Below are 24388 nucleotides of genomic sequence, written 5' to 3' on the forward strand. Positions count from 1 at the left end.
TAGGATGAGCTCCAGGTATGATTCAATTGACCCACGAGGAAGCTTTTACCAAAACAAACTTCATTTGAGGACACAGTTAGAATATAACAAATATAATGTAGCATAACGTTTACCAACTAAAATACTTAAGCATGACAAAGTATAGGAGAAATTTCTTCACCCAGAGAGTAGTGAATGTGTGGAATTCACTACCACAGAAGGTAGTTGAGGTCAAAACGTTGTCTGAATTCAAGAAGAAATTAGATATAGCTCTTGGGGCTAAAGGGATCAAGGGATATGTGGGGGAAGGGAAGATCAGGATATTGACTTCGATGATCAGCCATGATCATAATGAATGGCGGAGCAGGCTCGAAGGGTCGAATGGCCTACTCTTGTTTCTATTTTCTATGTTTCTTAATAGCTATCCATCTCTATTTTTCCAATTTAGCAATATTCCCACTGATAAAAATCCCTTCTTCAGAACCAGTTAGTACCAAAAGCAGCTATGCTTATGTGGATGTTAGATTTCCAGCCTTTTAACACCTCGGGACAGAGATCCAGACAGATTCTCAAGCAGTGGAATTGCGGATAGCGAAGAGCATTGTCGGGCAATACAGCAGGATATAGATAGGCTGGAAAATTGGGCGGAGAGGTGGCAGATGGAATTTAATCCGGATAAATGCGAAGTGATGCATTTTGGAAGAAATAATGTAGGGAGGAGTTATACAATAAATGGCAGAGTCATCAGGAGTATAGAAACACAGAGGGACCTAGGTGTGCAAGTCCACAAATCCTTGAAGGTGGCAACACAGGTGGAGAAGGTGGTGAAGAAGGCATATGGTATGCTTGCCTTTATAGGACGGGGTATAGAGTATAAAAGCTGGAGTCTGATGATGCAGCTGTATAGAACGCTGGTTAGGCCACATTTGGAGTACTGCGTCCAGTTCTGGTCGCCGCACTACCAGAAGGACGTGGAGGCATTGGAGAGAGTGCAGAGAAGGTTTACCAGGATGTTGCCTGGTATGGAGGGTCTTAGCTATGAGGAGAGATTGGGTAGACTGGGGTTGTTCTCCTTGGAAAGACGGAGAATGAGGGGAGATCTAATAGAGGTATACAAGATTATGAAGGGTATAGATAGGGTGAACAGTGGGAAGCTTTTTCCCAGGTCGGAGGTGACGATCACGAGGGGTCACGGGCTCAAGCTGAGAGGGGCGAAGTATAACTCAGACATCAGAGGGACGTTTTTTACACAGAGGGTGGTGGGGGCCTGGAATGCGCTGCCAAGTAGGGTGGTGGAGGCAGGCACGCTGAAATCGTTTAAGACTTACCTGGATAGTCACATGAGCAGCCTGGGAATGGAGGGATACAAACGATTGGTCTAGTTGGACCAAGGAGCGGCACAGGCTTGGAGGGCCGAAGGGCCTGTTTCCTGTGCTGTACTGTTCTTTGTTCTTTGTTCTTTAGAGAAATAAACCTTGCCTCTGGCTGATCCCAGTCTCTAGACTTCAGAGTGAGAAAGGGCTACCGCTCTCTCTAGCTTCCAAGAGGCATCTAAGCTTGAGTTCTCTATGTAAGCCTAGTTCTACTGAGTCACCTGATATTACTGTCAATCAACCCAGGAAAAATCGCTAAAATCAACAGAACAGCATTAGTTCAGATTAAAACAAACATTCTAGCAATAAGGAGCAATTATGCTGCTGCAGTAATGATAGAGTGTGCTGAATGTAGACCCAGCAGCACCAGTTAGAACAGACTGTTAAAACAGAAACATGAGTAAAATGCATTTCTTAAAGGCACAGCATCGTCACAGGTCTCACCTGTACCCTCTCCAAAGCATCCACTATCAGAAGGATATGGATGCTTTGAAGAGAGTACAGAAGAGGTTTACCAGGACGTTGCCTGGTCTGGAGGGTATTAGCTATGAGGAGAGGTTGGATAAACGTGGTTTGCTCTCACTGGAACAACAGAGGTTGAGGGGTGACCTGATAGAGGTTTACAAGATTGTGAGTGGCATGGACAGAGTGGATAGTCAGATGTTCTTTCCTAGGGTAGAAAAGTCAGGTACTAGGGGACATGGGCTTTAGATGCATGGGGAAAAGTTTAGAGGAGATGTGAGAGGCAAGTCTTTTACAGAGGGTGGTGAATGTCTGGAACGCGCTGCCTGGGGAGGTGGTGGGAGCAGATACGATAGCAGCATTTAAGGGGCATGTAGACAAATACATGAATAGGATGGGAATGGAAGGATACAGACTCCGTCAGTGCATACGATTTTAGTTTAGGCAGGCATCATGATCGGCACAGGCTTGGAGGGCCGAAGGGCCTGTCCCTGTGCTGTACTTTTCTTTGTTCTTTGTTCTCCTTGTTCTTTTTGGCGAATGAGTATGGAAAATTTGGCATTCCAGCCAAAACTCTCTTCACTTTCACTATTGGCTGGAAAATCCCAGCCAATAATGAGGATGGAAGATTTGGTCAATATCTTTCATAAATGTCGTTGAAAAAAAGATTCAAACTGAATTTTTGCAGGATCCACTATTCCATGAATTTGATCTGAGCTGTCGACATTAGGATCGGGCTCGTATGTGATCTGACGTGTAAAGCTTCAGCTCTTCCCCATCGAGATTGAAATAAAATATTTAGAAAATACGATGCCAAGAGTCTGATTCTTAAAGTGCCATCATAACCTATTATTTGAAGCAACGAAATGACCTATTCTTGCTCCCTGCATTGGAAATAGGAATTAATATGTGTAGAAATAACACCACAATGGGGCAATTCTCCTATCCCACTGCGCTGCTTTTGTAGCGCAGCAGGCCGGGAGACTCAAGCGGAGGCGTTTTGCGGCCTCCCGCCACGGCCTCCGCATGTCTCTGGCAGCCGGATTTCCGGCACCATCAGTTCTGCTCCAGAAATCGGCCTGGAGCTGCATAATTTATGCTAATTGACATTTCAATCTAATTTAAATAGCATTAGTGGACCTGGACAGGACTGAAATCTCCAGGCCCGCTAGCGCCTCTCCCCCCTCCACCAAGACTGGTTCACTCCAGCAGGGTTTACTATAGGTGCCCACTTGCGGGAGCTGGTGGTCCAACCCTGCTGGAGTGAAGGGAAGGGTATCAAGGCCCCCAAGAAAGTTGGGTGCCGGTGGGGTGTCCCCTGGACATTGCCAATCTAGCAGTGCCAGCCTGGGCCCCCTGACACTGTCCAAAGGGCAAAGTGCCAATGTCCGGGGGCACCTTGGCACTGTCCAATGGGCGCTGGGCAAGGGGTGGGGCCTAGTGGGGGTAGAGCCTAATGGGGCAGGGTCACTGGGAGGTGATGGGGGGGGCGGGGTCCCGCTGCCACTCTGCATTCGAGCTGAGTGACAGAGAGAGGGTGGCCAGCTATCAGGACTGGGCATCAGGTCGGAGGGGGGTGGGGGGCTCAGCCTGTTGGGAGGGGTCAGGGCTATAGGGGGGGGTTCGGGACTGTGGGGTTGGGACTGTGGGGTTGGGCCTGCCAGTGGGGGGGCATATTGGGAGATCGGGGCTGCGGAGGGTCGGGAGTGAGATTGAGTCGGGCCATGGATGTCAACCTCTTGCTGTCCAATAATGTCCAAAGATGTGCGGGTTAGGTTGATTGGCCAGGTTAAAAATTGCCCCTTAGAGTCCTGAGATGCGTAGGTTAGAGGGATTAGCGGGTAAATATGTGGGGGTAGGGCCTGGGTGGGATTGTGGTCGGTGCAGACTCGATGGGCCAAATGGCCTCCTTCTGCACTGTAGGGTTTCTATGATTCTTTCTATGATTCTATGGCGGGGCGTTGGGCGAGGCTGGCCGGGGCACATCCAGGGGGTCAGTGAACGGGCTGTGGGGGGGTTGGAGGGCCAGCAATGCAGGGGATGCCGAGCTGGCCAGCGATCGGGCCATGGAGGAGTCAGAGGGACAGAATTGCCCATGGAATTTCAGCGTGATTCACGCTGAGCGTACTCTGCAGTGCACAGAGTGTGGGAGATTCATTTTGAAACTCTCACCGAAGAAACCTGCGGGATTTACTCCAGGTGGCAGCGGCAGAGGTGGCACACCATTGGCCGGTGGCAGGATTTTCCAGTCCTGCCATCTCCACTACTAGGGAACCAATGATGGGGGTGTGGGTGAGGGGTGGGGACGTGAGTGGGACCAGAGGATCCCACTGAAGGGAATAGCCAGAAAATTCCACCCATTCTATTTAGTACTCATGTTGACCTTTCTTTAAGGTTATTCAACAAGAAGAATCTTACATCCATAGTTTTGAGGACTCCATGTCCCTGAGCGTAATTAGTCTGCAGCTAAATGTGACAGAGACAGAAGCTATCCACCCCCCTGCCCCGAGACCTCAGCCTATTTCACCTTGAGTGAACCACTAGGAGCTGAACCAAACCAGCCCCAGCAATTACACACAGTCTAATTTTCCCTCCAACGCTGGGGCAGTGACTTTGCTCCAGCATTGTGTTCCTCACAGTAATGTAATTCAGAATGACAGTTCAGCAGAGTGGGAGGTTGAACTTGTATCCCACCACTTGCTGGAAGCAAAAAAAGAACTTGACAACAAGGAGCCAGTGCTAACAATAGTGAAAGGAACAGAAATTGAAACAACATTTTAATATGAAATAAGATTGTCATCAATGACCTAAGTTAAGATGGTTATCATTAACAGCCTCCTTTTTATTTCTCACTTTAGGGAGTTGAGGTGAAAACTGATTATGTTCCCTTGCTGAATTCTCTGGCTGCATATGGCTGGCAGTTAACCTGTGTGCTTCCTACTCCGATTGTAAAGAGAGACAGGTAAGGACATCTTGTGTCAACAGAAACCTTAACTTGAATAGGTGTGCAAGGGCCACAGAATTGGGTGAGAATCTGTTTTGTTTGGCTATACTGCTTCACAAATTCTATTTGGCACTTTTGCTTGTGTTATTTGCTCTGCTGTGAAGCTTTTCAGGGTGCTATTTTACTATTCAATTCATTGGTCATCAGATGGAAAGACCCAGCACAATTCCCACCTATGCAGCATAATATCATTGAGTGTACTTCTTTCAGAAATGTTGATGTCATGGTCACGTTCAGGTTTTGTCCAGGAAGTGATTTCTAATAGGGAACTGATGGAATATTGGTTGCTAAAACAAAAGTAGATAAAATTACGCTTGTGCATACTTCTCCTCCTTTTTGCTTTTCTGGGTGTGTAAGAGGAAGCTGAAATAAGGAAAGCCAGGGAGGTGCCATTTAATCAGCTTGCATTAATTTTCCAGATAGCTTTACAGATCCAGCTGTACCTACCTAAGACTGTCTTGAAGAGAACTGTTGCCAGAGGTTGATGTTTAAGGAGGCAGATTATCCTTGCTGCAAACTCACCCACAGGCAGTCCCCACCATGGGTTGTCAGTCAGAGGCAGTCAAGGTCACAATATGATAAATCGTTATGTATTAACTCCTTCCAAATCACCACAACAATTTGCAGCAGATAGTTGTATCAAACCACAGCTGTACAAAACCTTGGTTAAAACACACCTGGATAGGGTTATATATAATCCTGCTTAGTCCAAACTTGGAGAAAGGTGAGCACTTTAGGGCACCAAACCTTAGGAAACATATATTGGCCTTGGAGAGGGAGCAGTGTAATTTATCAGAATGATGCCTGGACTCCAAGGGTTAAATTAGGAGGACCCACAAACAAGGATCATATCCCTTGCAATTTAGAAGGCTAAGGGTGATTTGATTAAGAGTTATGAAGATATTAACGGAATTGATAGGACAGATAAGCTACTGGTTAGGAACCTAGGGGCTGTACCACATTGCTCACTAGTGCCTTGGGTTACAGTAAGGGCCAGCAGGAAGGTTATTTTCCCTATGAACTGGTGGAAAAAGGGCGGCACAGTGAACAAGCTATCATGTTGGAAGTGGTAGAGGAAGTCAGCAGCAGGAGTGTGGTGCCTTGCTTCTGGATACAGTGCTGCAAGAGGTTGAATGACCGCATCAGGGCAGCAAAAGGTAACTAGTTTCCACATTCCAGTGCAAATCCCTTCACTCTGCCTTCTCCTGTACATCATTTCTCAGACTAACACAGCTTGCAGGTGCACCCATGCGTCTCTCTTGAGGCTTCTCCTCATTGCCTCGCAGCCCCATCTGACCAGCTACCACTCACTCTTATATTGCAACATGATACCAATCCATCACCAATCCATTGTGAACCTTCACAAGTGTTGTCCTTCCATCCTCTCAAAACATTCCACAAGTTCACACTCATGATTCTCTTTTATTTCTCCTTGGAGGAGAAGAGAGAACAGAACAGCGGGGACAAACAGAAAAGTGAAGCTGACCCATCAGCCATCGCCAACTTCACAGCAGTGGAGGAGGAAGCAATTGAGATGAACCAAATTTTGGCATACATGATGATGGAGAGATTGAAATCTCCCAGCTCCATAGTGGCAGAATTAGATGTCACACAACATGATGCACAACACCTTGTTGATTTGATGTCTGGAGCCCTACAAGTGTTCCTCAGGAGGCAGTGCTGGAAGAGGATGAAGATTATTCAGTGGATGTCACTCACTCTGAGGATTCATTGTCACATGACTCATGTTCTCCCTCCACCAGATCTGTTAGACACACCTCGGTAGAATCCTCAAAACAGGTAGTTGGTTAGCACATGGTGAGCCACACAGCACAAGTGAGCAAGAGTCGTTGCCTTTCATCTGCCCCTTTCCCTATCTTCCCTCTCATGGCCCACCCAGATTTCCTTGCTAGCCAAGAGCTGGGAGGACTTTGCTTCATGTTAGTAAGGCTCAGACTGGCCAAGGCGAGGTTTTCAATAATCGTGCTTCAGGGAGCGAGACTGAGTTTGCAGACCATTGTCAGGATGGGCAGACCATTGGTCAGGGTAGGCGTGCCCTCAGCCGCCCTAATGCATTTGATGCTCCATATAGGTGGACGATCTCTTGATGGATGTAAACATCAATGTGAAAGCCTGAGACATCATGGCATCATGGCACACTTGGTCAAATGTTGCCTCACCTCTTGAGTTCAGTTGCTTTGTTCATGTTTGGTTGCAATGAGGCCAGGAACTGAATTGTCTAGGCAGTAACCAAATTGAGCATTAGTGAGTCAGACATTGGTTAGTTCAAGTGCCGTTTGATAGCATTGTTAATAACACTTTCCATCATTTTGCCAATGATTGAGAGTAGACTGATGAGGTGATAAAGGACCAGGTTGGATTTGTCCCATTTTTTGTGGACAGGATATACACAGTCAATTTTCCACATTGATAGGTAGATGCTGATGTTGTGGCTGCACTGGAACAGCTTGGCTAGGGGCACGGCAAGTTCTGGAGCACATGTCTTCAGTGCCACAGCTGAAGTGTTGTCAGGGCCCTTAGCTTTTGCAATATCCAATACTTTCAACCATTTCTTGGTATCATGTGGAGTGAATCAAATTGGCTGGAGACTGGCATCTATGATGCTGGCAAACTCTGAAGGGAGTTGAGATGGATTATCCACTCGGCACTTCTGGCTGAAGATTGTTGCAAATGCCTTTTGCACTGTTGTGCTGGGCTCCCCCATCATTGAGGATGTGGATAGTTGGGGAGCTGCCTTCTCTGGTTAGTTGTTTAATTATCCACCACCATTCATGACTAGATGTGGCGGGTCTAGAGAACTTTGATCTGATTTGTTTTTTGTGGGATCACTTAGCTCTGCTTATTGCATGTTGCTTCTACTGTTTGGCACGCAAGTAGTCCTGTGTTGTAGCTTCATCAGGGTGGCACCTCATTTTTCGGTATGCCTGGTGCCAATATACGCCTTCACTAAAAGTGAAAATCTTATCATATTATTTTATTCGTTGAATTTTGTGCTATAATGTTTTACCAGAATTATTTTTGATTATGTTGCCACATTCTCATCTACCTCCACTGAAAATTATAGAACACAATTATAATACTTTTAATGGAGTGTATCGTAATGAAGGAAATACAACAAACGTCTATAGAATGTAAGATCCTGAGAGCCTTGACAGGGTAGATGTGGAGCGGTTGTTTCCTCTTGTGGGAGAATCTAGAACTAGGGGTCACTGTTTAAAAATAAGGGGTCATCCATTTAAGACAGAGATGAGGAATTTTTTTTTTCTCTCAGAGGGTCGTGACTCTTTGGAACTCTCTTCCTCAAAAGGAAGTGGAAGCAAAGTCTTGGAATATTTTTAAGGCCGATTATTGTAGGTAGATTATTGATAAGCAAGGGGGTGAAATGTGGTGGGGGTGGTAAGCAGGAATGTGGATTTGAGGTAATTATCAAATCCGCCATGATCTTATTGAATGGTGGAGCAGGCTCGAGAAGCCGAGTGGTCCATTCTTGCTCTTAACCCGTGCATAATATATATGTAAGCTGTGGTGTTTAGGCACGGTGGGACTATTGCACTGGGTCCTCTGACATCACTGCTTTTGGGATTCATTGCTCTCGTATTGTGGGATTTCCACTGCTAAGTTGGACTCAGCCAATATCAATGAGTAAAGGTCACTCTGCAAAGGAGTCACTGTTGCATCAATGCTAAAGTTAGCAGAAGAGCCCTGCCAATGTCAAGAGCTGGAGCGCTGTGGACCTAAATAGATAATAGAGTGAAAGCCAAACTGGGATGGGTAGGCCCTCTCCCTTCATAGTTATTATGGGGCATTATTATTGTTACCCTGGATCTGATGTTATCTTCTACCAGGTCACTTTGGGAATAGAGGTGAGGGGAGCAGGTAGAGAGGAAATGTTATATGTGAGATGAGCTCTATCTGCATTTGCACAACCGATTTGAGCTTTGCATTTACAAACAATATGTAGAGTGTAGAATATTTTATGTGCTTCATGTATTGAAACTGATGACAGAGGGCCTTTGAATGCAGTTAATTTGCTTTTGTTAGGTTTGGTTAGAATTTGTAAAAGGTAAGAAATAAGAAAGACTCATATCTAATCTTCTTGGTGTGGTGTGTTTTTTAGTGAAGGGAACCTTGCTACTAAACAGATTGTCTTCCTCCAGAGACCTTCACTAACCCACAAAGAAAAGAAGAAAGAGTCAAAGGTAAATGCTTTTACATTCCTCTCTTTGTTTTTCTTGGCAACAAGTGTAACTTCACAAAAGATTTGCACAAGCTATATTATTCTGTGTTAGACTACGTTAAACGATCAATCTCAACCTGTTTGCCCAGCATGGTTCTTCTTAACCCATTCAAGTTCAACACTTAATTGAATTGTTGAAGTGGGTCCATAAAAGGGTTACATTTAAAGGGTCACCATCTCCATTACCAGGAGGGAGTGGAGCTGCTACAGGAGCATGATGACATCACAGCAAAATAATGTGATCTCTTCATTAACCCTCTCCTGAAAGTGCTGCCATCATACATCTACTTGAATTGAGTGACACTGCTCCCAGCTTCTGGCACTGTTCAATCCTTTTCAAAACCCCCTTCAATAAAGATGGTGAGCCTTGTGCCTGAGCAGTGTTGTTAATGGAAGTCATTGAATTCTGGGAACTGACCCAGCAACTGACCCAAATGGAAAATCTGGACAACCCACTGCTTGAAGATGGGGTAGGAGAGATGTGGACATTTGTAAGTGGAACATGAGGAACAGCTCAAAATGTGATAGTGGCCATCCACAATTGCAGACAAAAAAAATTATTTTAAAAAGCATTTAGTTAGTTACATGGGTGTGGTGAACCATCGTTGGTTCCCACTGGATAGTACTGAGCCAGGGCTGGCCAGTACTACAGGAATGTATATAGGTTACTGTGGGATTGTACTAATGTTGCTGTTGGGTTAGGGTGGGATTGTTACACCTGTGTTTGTTACTGTTGTGGCACATCCCAGTCGGGCTCCGCCTCCTGGGAGAGGTATAAGAGTCCCTGCTCGGACGGGACCCCTTCAGTCTGGGATAGTGTGTTAAAGTTCTGATAGCTTCATTGTTAGTTAATAAAAGCCTTCTTTTACTGAAGCTTCGAGCCTCGTGTCCAATTGATGCGCATCAATGGGTAAGATGGGTATAGAGGGATATGGGCCAAATGCGGGCAATTGGAACTAGCTAAGTGGTAGAAACTGGGTGGCATGGATAAGTTGGGCTGAAGGGCCTGTTTCCACGCTGTAAACCTCTATGACTCCAAGTCAGATCATCACCAACGTATTAAATATCTGCCCTGAGAGATCCATTCCTGGTGGCATCACAACCATTCGCACTATATTAGCTGAAGCTGAATGGATTGTTCACTTCAACATTCAACTATAACTCCTTCCCCAGTCATACAATTTTATAATTTATTATTTCATTCTGTCGGCATGAAATCTCATAATAACAGGATCTGAATCATTTCCATCAACTAGAGAATGTGTGGAGAGAGTGAGGGTCAACAGAAGTCATGACTACAATGGAGAGGAAAAATGGTAGCATTGAGGGAGCTGGGTAAAAGTTGGGTGCTAGCATTGACTAGTGGGGGGTTGGGATGAACTGAAATAGTTAAAGCAGGAAAAGAATGTTACCTTTAGTAGAAAGGATACTGTAAGTTATGTTTAGCTCCATTCGATTCACACTCACGACAGCATTCTCATTAAAATGAGCAATGTTCCCTACTTTATATTCGAGTTCACTTATTTTGCTCCATGGAGTAAAATAATCTCAGGTACTTTTGCAGAATGGGTTTGTGATTTTTGAAATTTGCTAACCGTTATCATATTTTGATCATTTGCAAGAAAGAGTTCTCCAGGTTGCCATTTCGAAGTGCACGCTTTGTGATTGATCATACATCATAGAATCCTACTGTACAGAAGGAGGCCATTCAGCCCATCGAGTCTGTACTGACCACAATCCCATTCAGACCCTATGCCCACAACCCCATGCATTTACCCTAGCTAGCCCCCCTGACACTGAGGGGCAATTTAGCATGGCCAATCCACCTAACCCACACATCTTGGACTGTGGGAGGAAATGGAGCACCCAGAGAAAACCCAGGCGTGCACAGGGAGAACGTGCAAACTCCATACAGACAGTGACCTAAGCCGGGAATTGAACTCGGTTCCCTGGAGCTGTGAGGCAGCAGTGCTAACCACTGTGCTACCGTGCCGCTCAATTATGCTATTAATATTTCTGATTGTGCTATTACTAATGCGCAGTGGAGATCCTTCTGAAAAATTTAAATCTCTCTCTGGAACTTCTAAATATATCTTTGATCCACTTTTGAGAGGTTAGGCAAATAATTCTGACATATGAATCAATTTTATGGTAACGTTATTCAAAAGAGGCACAATGTGTGACAGATTTGAACCTCCTCCCCTATCACAAGGGCGAGTGCTTTACTGCTCAGACTCATAGGACCATAGCAGTCCATGGACATTTCACCAAACCCTCAGTAGAACACTAAAGGAAACAGCATTTTAATCAACTCTCTTGCAGTGAAAAGAGATGAGAAAACTGATTAGGTCAAATGCAAAGCACTAGGTTATTTACTGGAGCAAATGCTGTAGTTTCCTAAAGCATTTTGTGATTATTCTGCTCAAGCTGCCTGGGTTGCAGTATTATTAAAGCTAAATTGAGCATGCGATGCTGTGTACTGTTCAAAAACGTTGAAAGGGGTTATGTTTGAATTGCTTGGGTTCGCTAACTTTAGGCAGTTAAACTGTCCTTAAAAATGGCCATTTGAAAGGAATGCTACCTTTGCACTTTGAAAAGCAAAGATCATAAATGTTGCTTGGAATTAAAACTGCGGACAATGCTGGCATTAATTGAATGCTTTTTCTCCCTTGCCTCCAGAAAAGATCAACAAAAGATGACAAACCAAGCAAGCAAGACAAAATTTGCCTAAAAGATAAAAATGGCAAAGGGGCTGTTCAAGTGAAGAACTCTACGGGAGATTCCGATGGAAAAGCAAAACAGGAACAAACTGTTGCAAAGAATGGCGACAAAGAAAATGCTGAAAATGGAATTTCCTCGAAAAAGGAAGGAAGCGAAAAGGAAAGTGTCCCTGCAGCTGAATCAGTACAAGACTACGTTTGTGTGACAAATGCTGAATTCAGGAAATGTGCAGAAGTGGGCGGGAGTGTTGCTTCAGAAAGTATCACCAGTGAGGCCGGTGGCAACAATGATATTTGTGAAAAAGAGGATAAGGAAGATGAACGGGTCGAGCATGACGATAAATGTCAAAATGGCACAATTAGTAAAAAAGAGGAAGAGGCCAGCCAAACAGAAAGAGTCGCTCCAGCAAATGGTGAGCGTGTTGTTACCAGTCAGCAGCTTGGCAGCATGCCTGTAGCCGAGGCTGCGAAGGAGACAGGTGGGCCCATCCCAGAAATAACCAATATTGTACCTGAGGAAAGGGAAGGTGTCATCGCTGGACAGGATAGTGATGGCGCAGTGCTTGAAGAAAGCAAAATTCCAGTTTGAAATGATTACGTGTTTTGTCCTGTGGAGTACTCTTGCTGGCCAGGTTTTAATATACTTTTTAATGTCAATATTGTGCCACGCATAGTGCATGAACTCACAATTACAACCTTTGCTTTCTGTGCAATAGAACCAAAGTACGCTGGCATTTTTAAAAAAAATTGTGATACTACAGCTGATGGTATGACTTGCTGACAGTAAAAAAATACTAATATGTAGAAATGTGCTGGTGATAAAATACTTCTTGTGTTTCGGGTGAGATGGTAACCTTCTTTGAATTAATGTAACATGAAATACAACATTTTTATACAAAAATAAATGTCTTCTCTTTATTCCCTTTTATTTTACAAGATAGTGTGTGTTCTGCCATCATTTAATCTTGTTCTCCAACCAGTGAAGAAATGATTCTCCCAGCTGGGAAAGTAATTTCTATGTTTGCATTTCAAGCTTCGTATTTGGATATTTTTATGGTGTTAAGCTCTAATGCTCGGAAGGTCTGAGATTCAGTCTCTGTGCTGAGTTAATTGACCTGAAACTTAGAGATAATGTTACAAAACTTCAGAACACTGGGCTGAATTGCTATCCATGGCCCTGGCTAGCAGTCACATGTGGGTATTGTGGTCAGCTATAATACTCTATTATGGAATAACCTTGCCACTCTCACTGCTTATTCTAGCTATGAAATCAGTCACCAGGGTGAAGTACTGCTGAAGTACTGTTGCTTGTGGAATGTTATGCCATTTTTAAAAAAGCCACCATCTTCACCGGGATATAGGAGAGCTGCTATAGTTCAAAGAGCAAAACGATGTAGGCACATCAGAGTTTTTATAGTTTTCATAACTTTGACTCAATCAACTTGTTTCTAATCTTTCCAATCAGTTCATTGATTATCTCAAAATGTTTCCTAAATGCCAGTAAGGAAGATTTATTAATGTCCACTCAGCTATTACGCTGATCTCTTTTCAAGTATCTTACTATTTCAAAATATCAAAGGAGTGGATGTAGAATATCTTGTTAATTTCTCAATCATTATTTCTAAATAAGCTGTCAATTATTGATCCTTTTGTGTGACTGGTAATTATTGTCAAAATCCCTGAATACAGTGACATGCAGCACTTTCATGAACAATTCTCAGTTTCTTTTCAAAAGGTATTTTATTCCTGGGAACATATTCGCAGCCCAGAGGCTAAATTGCTGTGGAATTTAGATTTGAAAATTCATATTGAGACAAAGTAAACAGGTTCAAGACATGCAAGCATTTAACAATCATGTAGTAACAATAATAGACAACACAAACGGGCACATAATAGGGAGGTGGTGGATGGGATATTAAAAGAATGGTGATGTTGAATTAAAATTACAACCAAGACAATGCATATTTCTACTGCAGCAACTCACCAAGGCTCCTTCAACACCACCTTCCAATCCCACAACCTCTACCGCCTAGAAGGGCCAGGGCAGCAGATGCATGGGAACACCACCACACCCGCAAGTTTCCCTCCACAAAACACACCATCTAAACTTGGAATTACATCGTTGTTCCTTCATTATTGCGGAGTCAAAAAGTGGAACTCCCTCCCTATCAGCACAGTGGGTGTACCTACACCACATGGACTGCAGCAGTTCAGGGTGGAGGCTCACACCACCTTCTCAAGGCCAATTAAGGATAGGTAGTGAATGCTGGCCTAGCCAGCAACAGCACATTAAATCTGTTCTATGAGGCAATATTGCCTCTCCCCACGCATTCTTCCAAAATGCATCATTTCACATTTATCTGTCCTAAATTACTTTTGCTATTTGTACGCCTATTCTGCCAGCCCATCTTTGAAAGCCTATCTCTATCCTGCTGCAGTTGATTTTTTAAATTCATTTATGAGATTATGGAGCATCGTTGGCTGGGTCAGCATTCCTTGCCCATCCCTAATTGCCCTTGAACTGAGTAGCTTGCGAGGCCATTTCAGAAGACATTCAAGAGTCAACCACATTGCTGTGACTCTGGAGTCATTTATAGCCCAGACCAGGTAAGGGCGGAAGAGTTCCTTCCCTAAAGAGCATTAGTATCATCTTCACTGCTTGCCAGTCCTCTGGGTTTGGTACCATGGTCAACTTTTGAAATTTCTGTATTCCAAAACCGAAGATATTTATGTAGAGAATAAAAAGCAATGGTCCTAGCACTGGTTCTTGGAGAACATCACTGTCTACCATCCTTCAGTCTGAAAAATAAACACTTACCATGACTCACTGTTCTCTGTCCTTACACCCAATTTGTCTGATACCATGATGGGGGGTACTTGCTAGAGAGGTTGGGGAGGGGGAATTAAGAACAAGAGGAAAATGCAGTAAGAAGAATAAGGAAAGAGATAGGCAGAGAAATCAAGGGCCAGTGTCAGATAAGGACAGAGTAAAAATAATAAGAAAGGGAAAAAAAGTGTTAAAAGTGCCCACTTGAAGGTTTTGTACCTGAATGCTCAGAACATTCAAAACAAAATGGATGAATTAGTTGCACAAATAGATGCAAAGGGGTAGATATAGTTGGCATTACGAAGACATGACTCCAAGGTGAGCAAGGATAGGAACTAAATGTTGAGGGCTATTCAGTGTTTAGGAAGGACAGACGGAAAAGAAAAGATGGTGGAGTTGCATTATTCATTAAAGATGATATTGATACGATATTGAGGAAATATATTAGCATAGATGATGTGGAATCTGTATGGGTTGAATTAAGAAACAACAAGGGGTAAAATACATTGATGAGGGTGGGGTACAGACCACGAAACTGCAGTGGTAATTTTGGGAAAAGCATTAGACAAGAAATCAGAGATACGTGTGTTAAAGGAACATTTGTGATTATGGGTGACTTTAATCTACATATAGGTTAGGAGAGTCAAATTAGTCACAGTGCAATAGAGAAGGAATTTCCAGAGTGCAAATAGGATGGTTTTCTGGAGCAATATGTTGAGGAACCAACAAAGGAGCAGGCCATATTGGATTGGGTGTTGTGCAATGAGAAAGGATTAGTTGGCAATCTAGTTGTGAGATAACCTTTGGGGATGCATGACCACAATATGGTAGAATTCTTTGTCAATGTGGATAGTGATGTAATTGATTCTGAGACCAGAGTCCTGAATCTCAGTAAAGTTAACTATGATGGTATGAGGCATGAATTGGCCATGATGGATTGGGAAACATCACTGAAAGGAAAGACAGTGGACAGGCAATGGCAGGCATTTAAAGAATGAATAGTTGAACTCTAGAAGTTGTTTATTCCTGTTTGGGGCAAGAGTGGTAAGGGAATTATGGCCAAACCCTGGATTACAAGGGAAATTAGAGATAGTATCAGATTCAAGGAAGAAGCATACAAATTGGCAAGTAAAAGCAATAGGCCTGAGGATCAGGAGCAGTTTAATATTCAGCAAAGGAGGTGCAAGTGATTGATTAAGAAGGGAAAAATAAGAGTATGAAAGTAAGATAGCGGGGAACATAAAAACTGACTGTAAAAGTTTCTATAGATATGTAAAGAGAAAAAGATTGACAAAAACGAATGTAGGCCCCTTACAGTCAGAAATGGGGGAATTCATAACGGGGAATGAAGAAATGGCTGAGGAATTAAATTTGTACTTTATTCATGTCTTCCATTGTGAAGACTGAAGCAATGTACCAGAAGTGCTGGGAGCAACATGTTTTAGTGAGGACCTGAGGAAATCAGCATTTGTAGAGAAATGGTTTTGGGGAAATTGATGGAATTGAAGGTGGATAAATCTCCAGGTCCTGATAATCTTCATCTCAGAGTACTTAAGGAAGATGCCTTGGAAATAGTAGATCCATTGCTGGATATTCTCCAAAATTCTTTGAACTCTGGAATAGTTCCTATAGATCAGAGGGTAGCTAATGTAAGCCCGCTATTCAAAAAGGGAGGTAGAGAGAAAGCAGGGAACTATAGACCAGTGAGCCTAACGTCAGTACTGGGGAAGTTGCTAGAGTCCATAATAAAGGATTTTGTAACTTGGCGTTTGGAAGGCAGTGGTATAATCAGACAAAGTCAGCATGGATTTACAGAGGGGAACTCATGCTTGGTGAATATTTTGACAACGTAACTAGTAGAGTTGACCAAGGAGAACCAGTGGATGTGGTTTATTTAGGCTATCAGAAGGCTTTCGGCAAGGTCTCACATAACAGGCCACTAAAGTTAAAGCTCAGGGGATTGCAGGTAATGTACTGAGATGGATAGAAAACTGGTCAGCAGACAGGAAGCAAAGAGTTGGCATAAATGGGCCTTTTTCTGACTGGCAGTCAGTGACTAGTGGGGTTCCGCAGGGATCTGTGCTAGGACCTCAACTGTTCACATTGTATATTAATGATTTGGAAGGGGGAACTGAATGTATTATCTCCAAATTTGCAGATGATACAAAGTTGGGTGGGAGGGTGAGCTGTGAGGAGGATGCAGAGATGCTTCACTGTGATTTGGACAGGCTGAGTGTGTGGGCATCTGCATGGCACTGCAGTATAATGTGGATAAATGTGAGGTTATCCACTTTGGTAGCAATAATAGGAAGACAGATTATTACTTGAATGGGTGCAAATTGAGAGAGGTGGATACTCGACGAGACCTTGGAGTCCCCGTGCACCAGTCGCTGAAAGTAAGCACACAGGTACAGCAGGCAGTAACGAAGGCAAGTGGTATGGTGGCCTTCATAGCGAGAGGATTTGAGTATTGGTATAGGGATGTTTTGCTGCAATTGTATAAAGCGTTGGTGATGCCACACCTGGAGTATTCGGTGCAGTTTTGGTGTCCTTATCTGAGGAAGGATGTCCTTGCTATAGAGGGAGCACAGCGAAGGTTTACCACGCTGATTCCTGGGATGGCAGGTCTGTCATATGAGGGAAGACTAAGTCGGTTAGGATTATGTTCACTGGAGTTTAGAAGAGTGAGAGGGGATCTCATAGAAACTTATAAAATTCTAACAGGGTTAGACAGGGTAGATTCAGAAAGAATGTTCGCAATGGTGGGGGAGACTAGAACTAGGGGTTTGAGGATAAGGGGTAAACCTTTTAGAACTGAGGTGAGGAGAAATTTCTTCACCCAGAGGTGAATGTGTGGAATTCACTACCACAGAAAGTAGTTGAGGCTAAAACGTTGTCTGATTTCAAGAAGAAATTAAATATAGATCTTGGGGCGAAAGGGATCAAGGGATAAGGAAGGAAGGGAGGATCAAGATATCGAATTTGATGATCAGCCATGATCAAGGTGAATGGCGGAGCAGGCTCGAAGGGCCGAATGGCCTACTCCTGCTACTAGTTTCTATGTTTCTACGAGCCTCAATTTTGTGAATCAGACTTTTTCTGGTGCTTTTCTAAAAATCCATATGGACATCATCCACTCCATTACCTTCATCAACCTCCACATGTATACTTCCTCCAATCCCATGTGCTCTTATTTTAATTCATAACATAATTGGCATCATGGAATCCCTACAGTGTAGAAGGAGTCCATTTGGCCCATCAAGTCTGCACCGACTCTCTGACATAGTATCCCACCCAGACCCTATCCCCCGTAGCCTCATCTATTTACCCCACTAATCCCTCTAATCTACACATCTTGGGGCACTAAGGGGCAATTTAGCATAGCCAATCCACCTAACCTACATATTTTTGGACTACTGTTACTTCATCAAAAAATTTCACTCGTCAAGAACGCTGGACCTTTGACAAATTGTTCTGTCTTTAATGAACTCAAACCTTTCCAAGTGCTTATAGATTTTTTCCCCTGATTTTAACACCTTACCCATCACGTGTATTAAACTAACTGCCCTGTGGTTGCTAGGACTGTTCTTACACCCTTTCTTGAATAAGGGTTCCACATTTGCTAAACTCCAATCCTCCGGATCTCCCTCTAACTAGGGAAGATTAGGGACTGAACCTGTAATAAAGAGCGAAAGTTAGCCATAAAACTACTGGGTTGTTGTAAAAACCTATCTGGTTCACTAATGTCCTTTAGGGAAGGAAATCTGACGTCCTTACCTGCGCTGGTCCTTATGCAACTCCAAGCCCATAGCAATGTTGTTGACTCTTACCTGCTCTCTGAAATTGCCTTGCAAGCTAGTCAGCTACAAAATGGTTTAAATTTAAGAGTTTATGTGAAGTTATACATTTTGATCGTAAGAATAATAAACATGTTTTTTAAAGGTGAGAAACTTTGATGTTCAAAGAGACTTGGGTGTGCTCATGCAAGGAACATGCAGGTGCAGCAAGCAATTAGAAAGGCAAATGTGATGTTTGTCTTTATTTCAAGGGGATTGGAGTACAAAGATCCGGCTACAGTTGCGCAGTGTTTTGGTGAGACCACTTGTGGAGTCTCGATATTGGAGGCAGTACAGTGAAGATACATTAAATTGGTCCCTGGGATGCGGGGTTGCCTTATGATGAGAGATTGAATAAAATTGGGCTTATATTCTCTGCAATTTAGAAGAATGAGAGACAATCTTTTTGAAACATGCAGAATTCTGAAGATGTTTGATAGAGGACGCAGTGGTGTAGTGGTATTTTCACTGGACTAGCAACCCAGGGTAATGCTCTGGGGACCCAGGTTCAAATCCCACCATGACAGATGGTGAAATTTGAATTCAATAAATATCTGGAATTATAGGTCTGATGTTGACCATAAAACAATTGTTGTAAAAACCTATCTGGTTCACTAATGTCCCTTTAAGGAAGGAAATCTGCCATCCTTACCTGGTCTGGCATACATGTGACTCCAGAACATAGCAGTGTGGTTGATTCTTAAACACCCTCTAAAATGCCCAAGCAAGTCACTCAGTTCAAGGGCAATTAGGGGCAATAAATGTTGGTCCAGCCAATGACACCCACATCCCATGAATGAATAAAAAAAGGTGAATGTTGTTTCCATTGGAAGGGGAATCTAATACTTGGGGGCACAGTCTCAGGATAAGGGACTGGTCATTAGGACTGAGATGAAGATACATTTCTTCACTGAAAGGGGAGTGATTCTTTAGAATTCTCTATCCCAGTGTGCTTTGGATGCTCCATAGTTCAATACATTTAAGGCTGGAGTAGACACTTTTGGTCTCTCAGGGAATTAAGGGATTTGGTGGGAGCGGGCAGGAAAATAGAGTTGAAGTCCAAGACCAGCCATAATCATACTGAATGATGGAGCAGGCTTGGTGGGCCATGTGGTCTACTCCTGTTCCTATTCTTTATGATCTTAGAACAAGATGGAAGACAGTCACATACCAAAGAACAAAGAACAGTACAGCACAGGAACAGGCCCTTCAGCCCTCCAAGCCTGCGCCGATCACGTTTACCTGTCTAAACCAAATGCTTATATCCCTCTATTCCCCGTTTGTTCATATCTCTATCAAGATAAGTCTTAAATGTGGCTAACGTAACTGCCTCAACCACCTCACTTGGCAGTGCATTCCAGGCCCCCCCACCCTCTGTGTAAAAAAACTTCCCCCACACATCTCCACTGAACCTTTCCTCCCTTATCTTGAACTTGTGCCCCCTTGTAATTGTGCCCTGGGGAAAAGCTTCCAACTGTTCACCCTAGATATACCTCTCATAATTTTATAAACATCTATCAGGCTGCCCCTCAGAGTCCGTCTTTTCAGGGAGAACAATCCCAGTTTATCCAATCTCTCCTCATAGCCAGGCAACATCCTGGTAAATCTTTTCTGCACTCTCTCCAAAGCCTCTACATCCTATTGGTAGTGTGGTGACCAGAATTGGACACATTATTCCAAATGTGGCCTAACCAACATTTTATACAACTGTAACATAATTTGCCAACTTTTATACTCGATGCCCCACCCGATGAAGGCAAGCATGCCGCATGCTTTCTTCACCACCTTTTCCACCTGTGTTGCCACGTTTAAGGATCTGTGGACTTGTACTCCCAGATCTCTCTGTGTCTATTCTCCCGATGGTTCTGTCATTTATTTTATAGCTCCCACCTGAATTGGATCTACTAAAATGCATCACCTTGCATTTGTCCAGATTAAATTCCATCTGCCATTTCTCCGCCCAATTTTCCAGCCTATCTATATCCTGATGTATTCTCTGACAATCTTCATCACTATCCGCAACTCCACCAATCTTAGTATTCAAGGACTTTATCTCTGTTGTGATAACTGGAGCCAACCGACCAGTGGAATGTTCAAGGCCCCACTTCAAAGATGCTTGCAAGCATGACATGAAGGCCCTAAACATGGATTACTGCACCTGGGAGTCACCAGCTGACCACAGAGATAAATGGTGACATCTCCTGGGGCTGGCGTACACTGCCACAATCATCAGTGGATGCAACAGCTTGGCAGGTGGCATGCCAATACTGAAAACAAAAAGCCACAAAAACACTTGGAAACTTCATGTACAGTGCTTGTGACAAAACCTGCCTCTCAAGGGTTGGCCTCTTTAGTCATCAGCTAAGATGCATCATTGGAAGACACCCCATCTGAAATGGATTCTTGGCTGCATGCCCATCATCTTTCGTAGATGAAAGAATGTCAGCAAAAGTTTTAAGAAATTATTTCCTTCATATTGTGGCTGCAGAATTGTCATGCATTTCTGGCTGATGTATTTTGATAATCATTTAGATCATCCTCTGCCGAAGCAGGTGGTTCTAACACTGCAAATAAAAGTTGGACTCATTGTGACTTTGAGAAAATTAACCGGAGGGATGAATTATCACTATGCCAGCCCGCTTAATCAAAGACCTTCTCCAAATGGCAACTGCCATTAATGGGTTTTCTCACCAATAGTTCTAACTAAGATGAGATCCCAGATATTTGAAATTGGATTTTGTTGTCCCCATTTTACGGTTCTAAAATAGGCACAACAGAGCCCATGTGTGTCCTCCAGTGAGGCTCAATTTTGTCCCAGTTCTGGCATGCACCCCTACTTGGCAATGAATTTCTCCCTCATAAATACACTTTATTCCCATCTTTCTTCATATGGGGTGGCACGGTGGCACAGTGCTTATCACTGCTGCCTCACAGCAGGGACTCGGGTTCAATTCCCGGCTTGGGTCACTGTCTGTGTGGAGTTTGCATATTCTCCCCATGTCGGCGTGGGTTTCCTCCGGGTGCTCCGGTTTCCTCCCACAGTCCAAAGATGTACGGGTTAGGTGGGTTGACCATGCTAAATTGCCCCTTAGTATCAGGGGGACTAGTTAAGGTAAAGGAATGGGGTTGTGGGGATAGGGCCTGGGTGGGATTGCGGTCGGTGCAGACTCGATGGGCTGAATGGCCTCCTTCTGCACTGTAGGATTCTATGTCTTGTGTTATATTTGAACTTCCAGCTTTCAGATTTGTTTCATTTTATCTTAATTATTTTTAATACAACTGCAGTCTCATACATGAGCTTTCTTTCACCGGGTGTGACAGCTGTAAAATCTAAGTTGGTGTCACATATCAAGTACTCTTACAGTCCTTGGGAGACTATTGCTTGGACTTTGCATCAATATTCAACTGAATCCCTAGCACGTAGCTTCTTCTATAGTAATTTGAGGCCTTTGAGTTTCAGACAAAGCTCAAAAATAGCTCTGGCTCTAATGTCTGCTTCAAAAAGGCGATGTATCAAGGACTGTCAGTTCAGCACCATACCAATTCCAGAATGCAAATTGCATTTGAGAGTAAAAAGAATCCTCCAGCACATCTGGGCTTATTCATCTCCATGTGTCAGCAACATACATTTCAATCATCATACACATTAAGCCCTAGGAATCCTCCCTTGAGAATTTTACATTTGAACTAGCCAGAAATTCATCATTCATGCTACATTTCAGTTACCCCCTGCCACTTTAAGGGCAGAAAGAATTGGGAACAAACCTTCCCAAAGAAATGAGGATCATATAAGTGTTAAAAATATTACTGATGGCTACAGACCATGGAATTGATGTGCCTTTTATAAATTATGTTCTATGACTTTTTGAATGAAATGAGTGCTGCTTCTGTGTAAATGGATTTGATGCTCATTTTTAATTAGAATATCATGTCATTCCAAATCTTCTTGCCATTGCTGATGTTTAAGATGGATTTACCGGAGGGAGGCAAAAAGAAAATAAGGAACAAGGATAAATGAAAAGTACCAGTAGGAGAGAGAGGGAGGAAAGACTTAAAACAACATGAAAGTGCACTCAGCGAAGAGACAAATGAAAGGGAAGAGAGTAAGAAAAGTCAAGCTGGCAGATAGTTTTCCTGTAGGCAAAATATTCTTGCTCATAATGTCCAACTGTCTTCATGAGGTTTACTTGGTCATTTGTTTAGATACGGGTAATTAATCAGAAAAGTGTGCACTCTACAGGAAAAGCCTAATTATTATTTAGGGACACAGAAGCAACATGAATTTTACTTTAGAAAGTCACAAAACAAATGCAATTTAAAAGGAGCATCAATAACTGTACCAACCTCATTTATCTTTCACCTTTTTAAAATACTACCAGGATGTTAATCCACACAAATTTTCTATAGATTCTGATTGCCGCATTACAGGAATGATGTGGAGGCTTTGGAGAGGATGCAGAAGAGGTTTACCAGGATGCTGCCTGGATTAGAGGGCATGAGTTATAAGGAGAGACTGGACAAACTAGGGTTGTTTTCTCTGGAGCGGCAGAGGCTGAGGGGAGACCTGATAGAAGTCTATAAAATTATGAGAGGCATAGCTAGGGTTGACAGTCATAATCTTTTTCCCAGAGTTGAAATGTCTAATACTAGGGGGCATGCACTTAAGGTGAGGGGGGGGGGGAAGTTCAAAGGAGATATGAGGGGCAAATTTTTTACACAGAGAGTGGTAGGTGTCTGGAATGCTCTGTCAGGGGTGGTGGTAGAGGCAGATACGATAGGGGTGTTTAAGGGGTTTTAGATAAGCACATGAATATGCAAGGAATAGAGGAATATGGACCAAGGGCAGGCAGAAGGGATTAGTTCCATTTGGCGTCTTGTTTGTTACAACATTGTGGGCCGAAGGGCCTGTTCCTGTGCTGTATATTCTAATGTTCTATGTTCTATTAGTAACCTGCAAGCGCTCCGTACACTCCCTTGACATTTTTTTGCAACAATCCAGAATCAGGAAACACCAGAAAATAAATCAATCGTTTTTCAAATTGATTTCAATGATCATCTTAATTTCTGACCAAAACAGTAAAACACTTAAAATTATACCTATAAACAAATAGATCTTCCATGCTCATTGGGAAACCTTTTATTAGGATAGGATTTACACTGACTGAACAAGTCAAGTTCCATTTTATTGAACAATATTCTGTGACTTTTACTGGCATTTTGGGGATTGAATTCCTCAATGTAGAATAACATAAATACGCCTTTGTTTTATACATGTACACATATTTTATATTTTTCTATTAGTGTATTTTTCATCACATTATTTTTACAGGTAAGGTTGACAACAAAATGATATATAGCATATACCAGTGGGTATTGGTATAACAAATAATTCTTTGTAGTTACAGCATGGTATTAGCTCCTTCCATAAGAAGTTAGAAGCCAGTGCTCCAGTTATCTCGATACCTAATGTCTCTAATAAGCTAAAATGATGTTATGGGAGAAGAGTTTGTATCCCTACTGCCTCATTTGTGCTTAATGATACAGTAGCAGCATGACAAAAAAAAATTGAGAAAAATGGACCCAGAACTTACCCTTGCTGAGCACCAGTGCAAAGCCATCTCCCAGGAGACATTTTAGATGTATTATGCAAATTTACTATTTGCTGATGATTTGAAACTGTTCATAGTCAATATAACTCTTGAGGGGTTTCTGACAGCACATAATTTTCTATTGGAATTTTCACTCTGGCAGGTGGGTGAGTAAGAGTGGAAGACATGGGGTGATGGGTTTGAGTGGGAGAAGGGAGAGCATTAAGTGCAGACAGAAGCAGCAATCAGAGATATAGAGCAATTACAAGGAATATTACACTCCTAACATAGATTATAAGGCTGGAAGAACGAGAGTTGAAGAGATGTGCACGAGGAGGTTT

The 24388-nt window shown here is 43.0% G+C and overlaps 1 protein-coding gene across 1 annotated transcript in view; it reads left to right on the forward strand.

Annotated features, from left to right (window-relative positions):
• The window catches only part of LOC144508210 (raftlin-like), a 122122-nt gene extending 109392 nt beyond the window's left edge, over positions 1 to 12730 (forward strand). The window contains exons 8-10 of the mRNA XM_078236029.1: positions 4673 to 4776; positions 8957 to 9038; positions 11756 to 12730. Coding sequence (XP_078092155.1) covers positions 4673 to 4776; positions 8957 to 9038; positions 11756 to 12385 — 816 coding nt within the window. The 3' untranslated portion in view covers positions 12386 to 12730. The remainder of the gene's footprint in view (positions 1 to 4672; positions 4777 to 8956; positions 9039 to 11755) is intronic.
• Positions 12731 to 24388: the final 11658 nt, after the last annotated feature.

The sequence above is a fragment of the Mustelus asterias genome, chromosome 2 (genome assembly GCF_964213995.1).
Source record: "Mustelus asterias chromosome 2, sMusAst1.hap1.1, whole genome shotgun sequence".
In the NCBI taxonomy this organism is placed as follows: domain Eukaryota; kingdom Metazoa; phylum Chordata; class Chondrichthyes; order Carcharhiniformes; family Triakidae; genus Mustelus; species Mustelus asterias.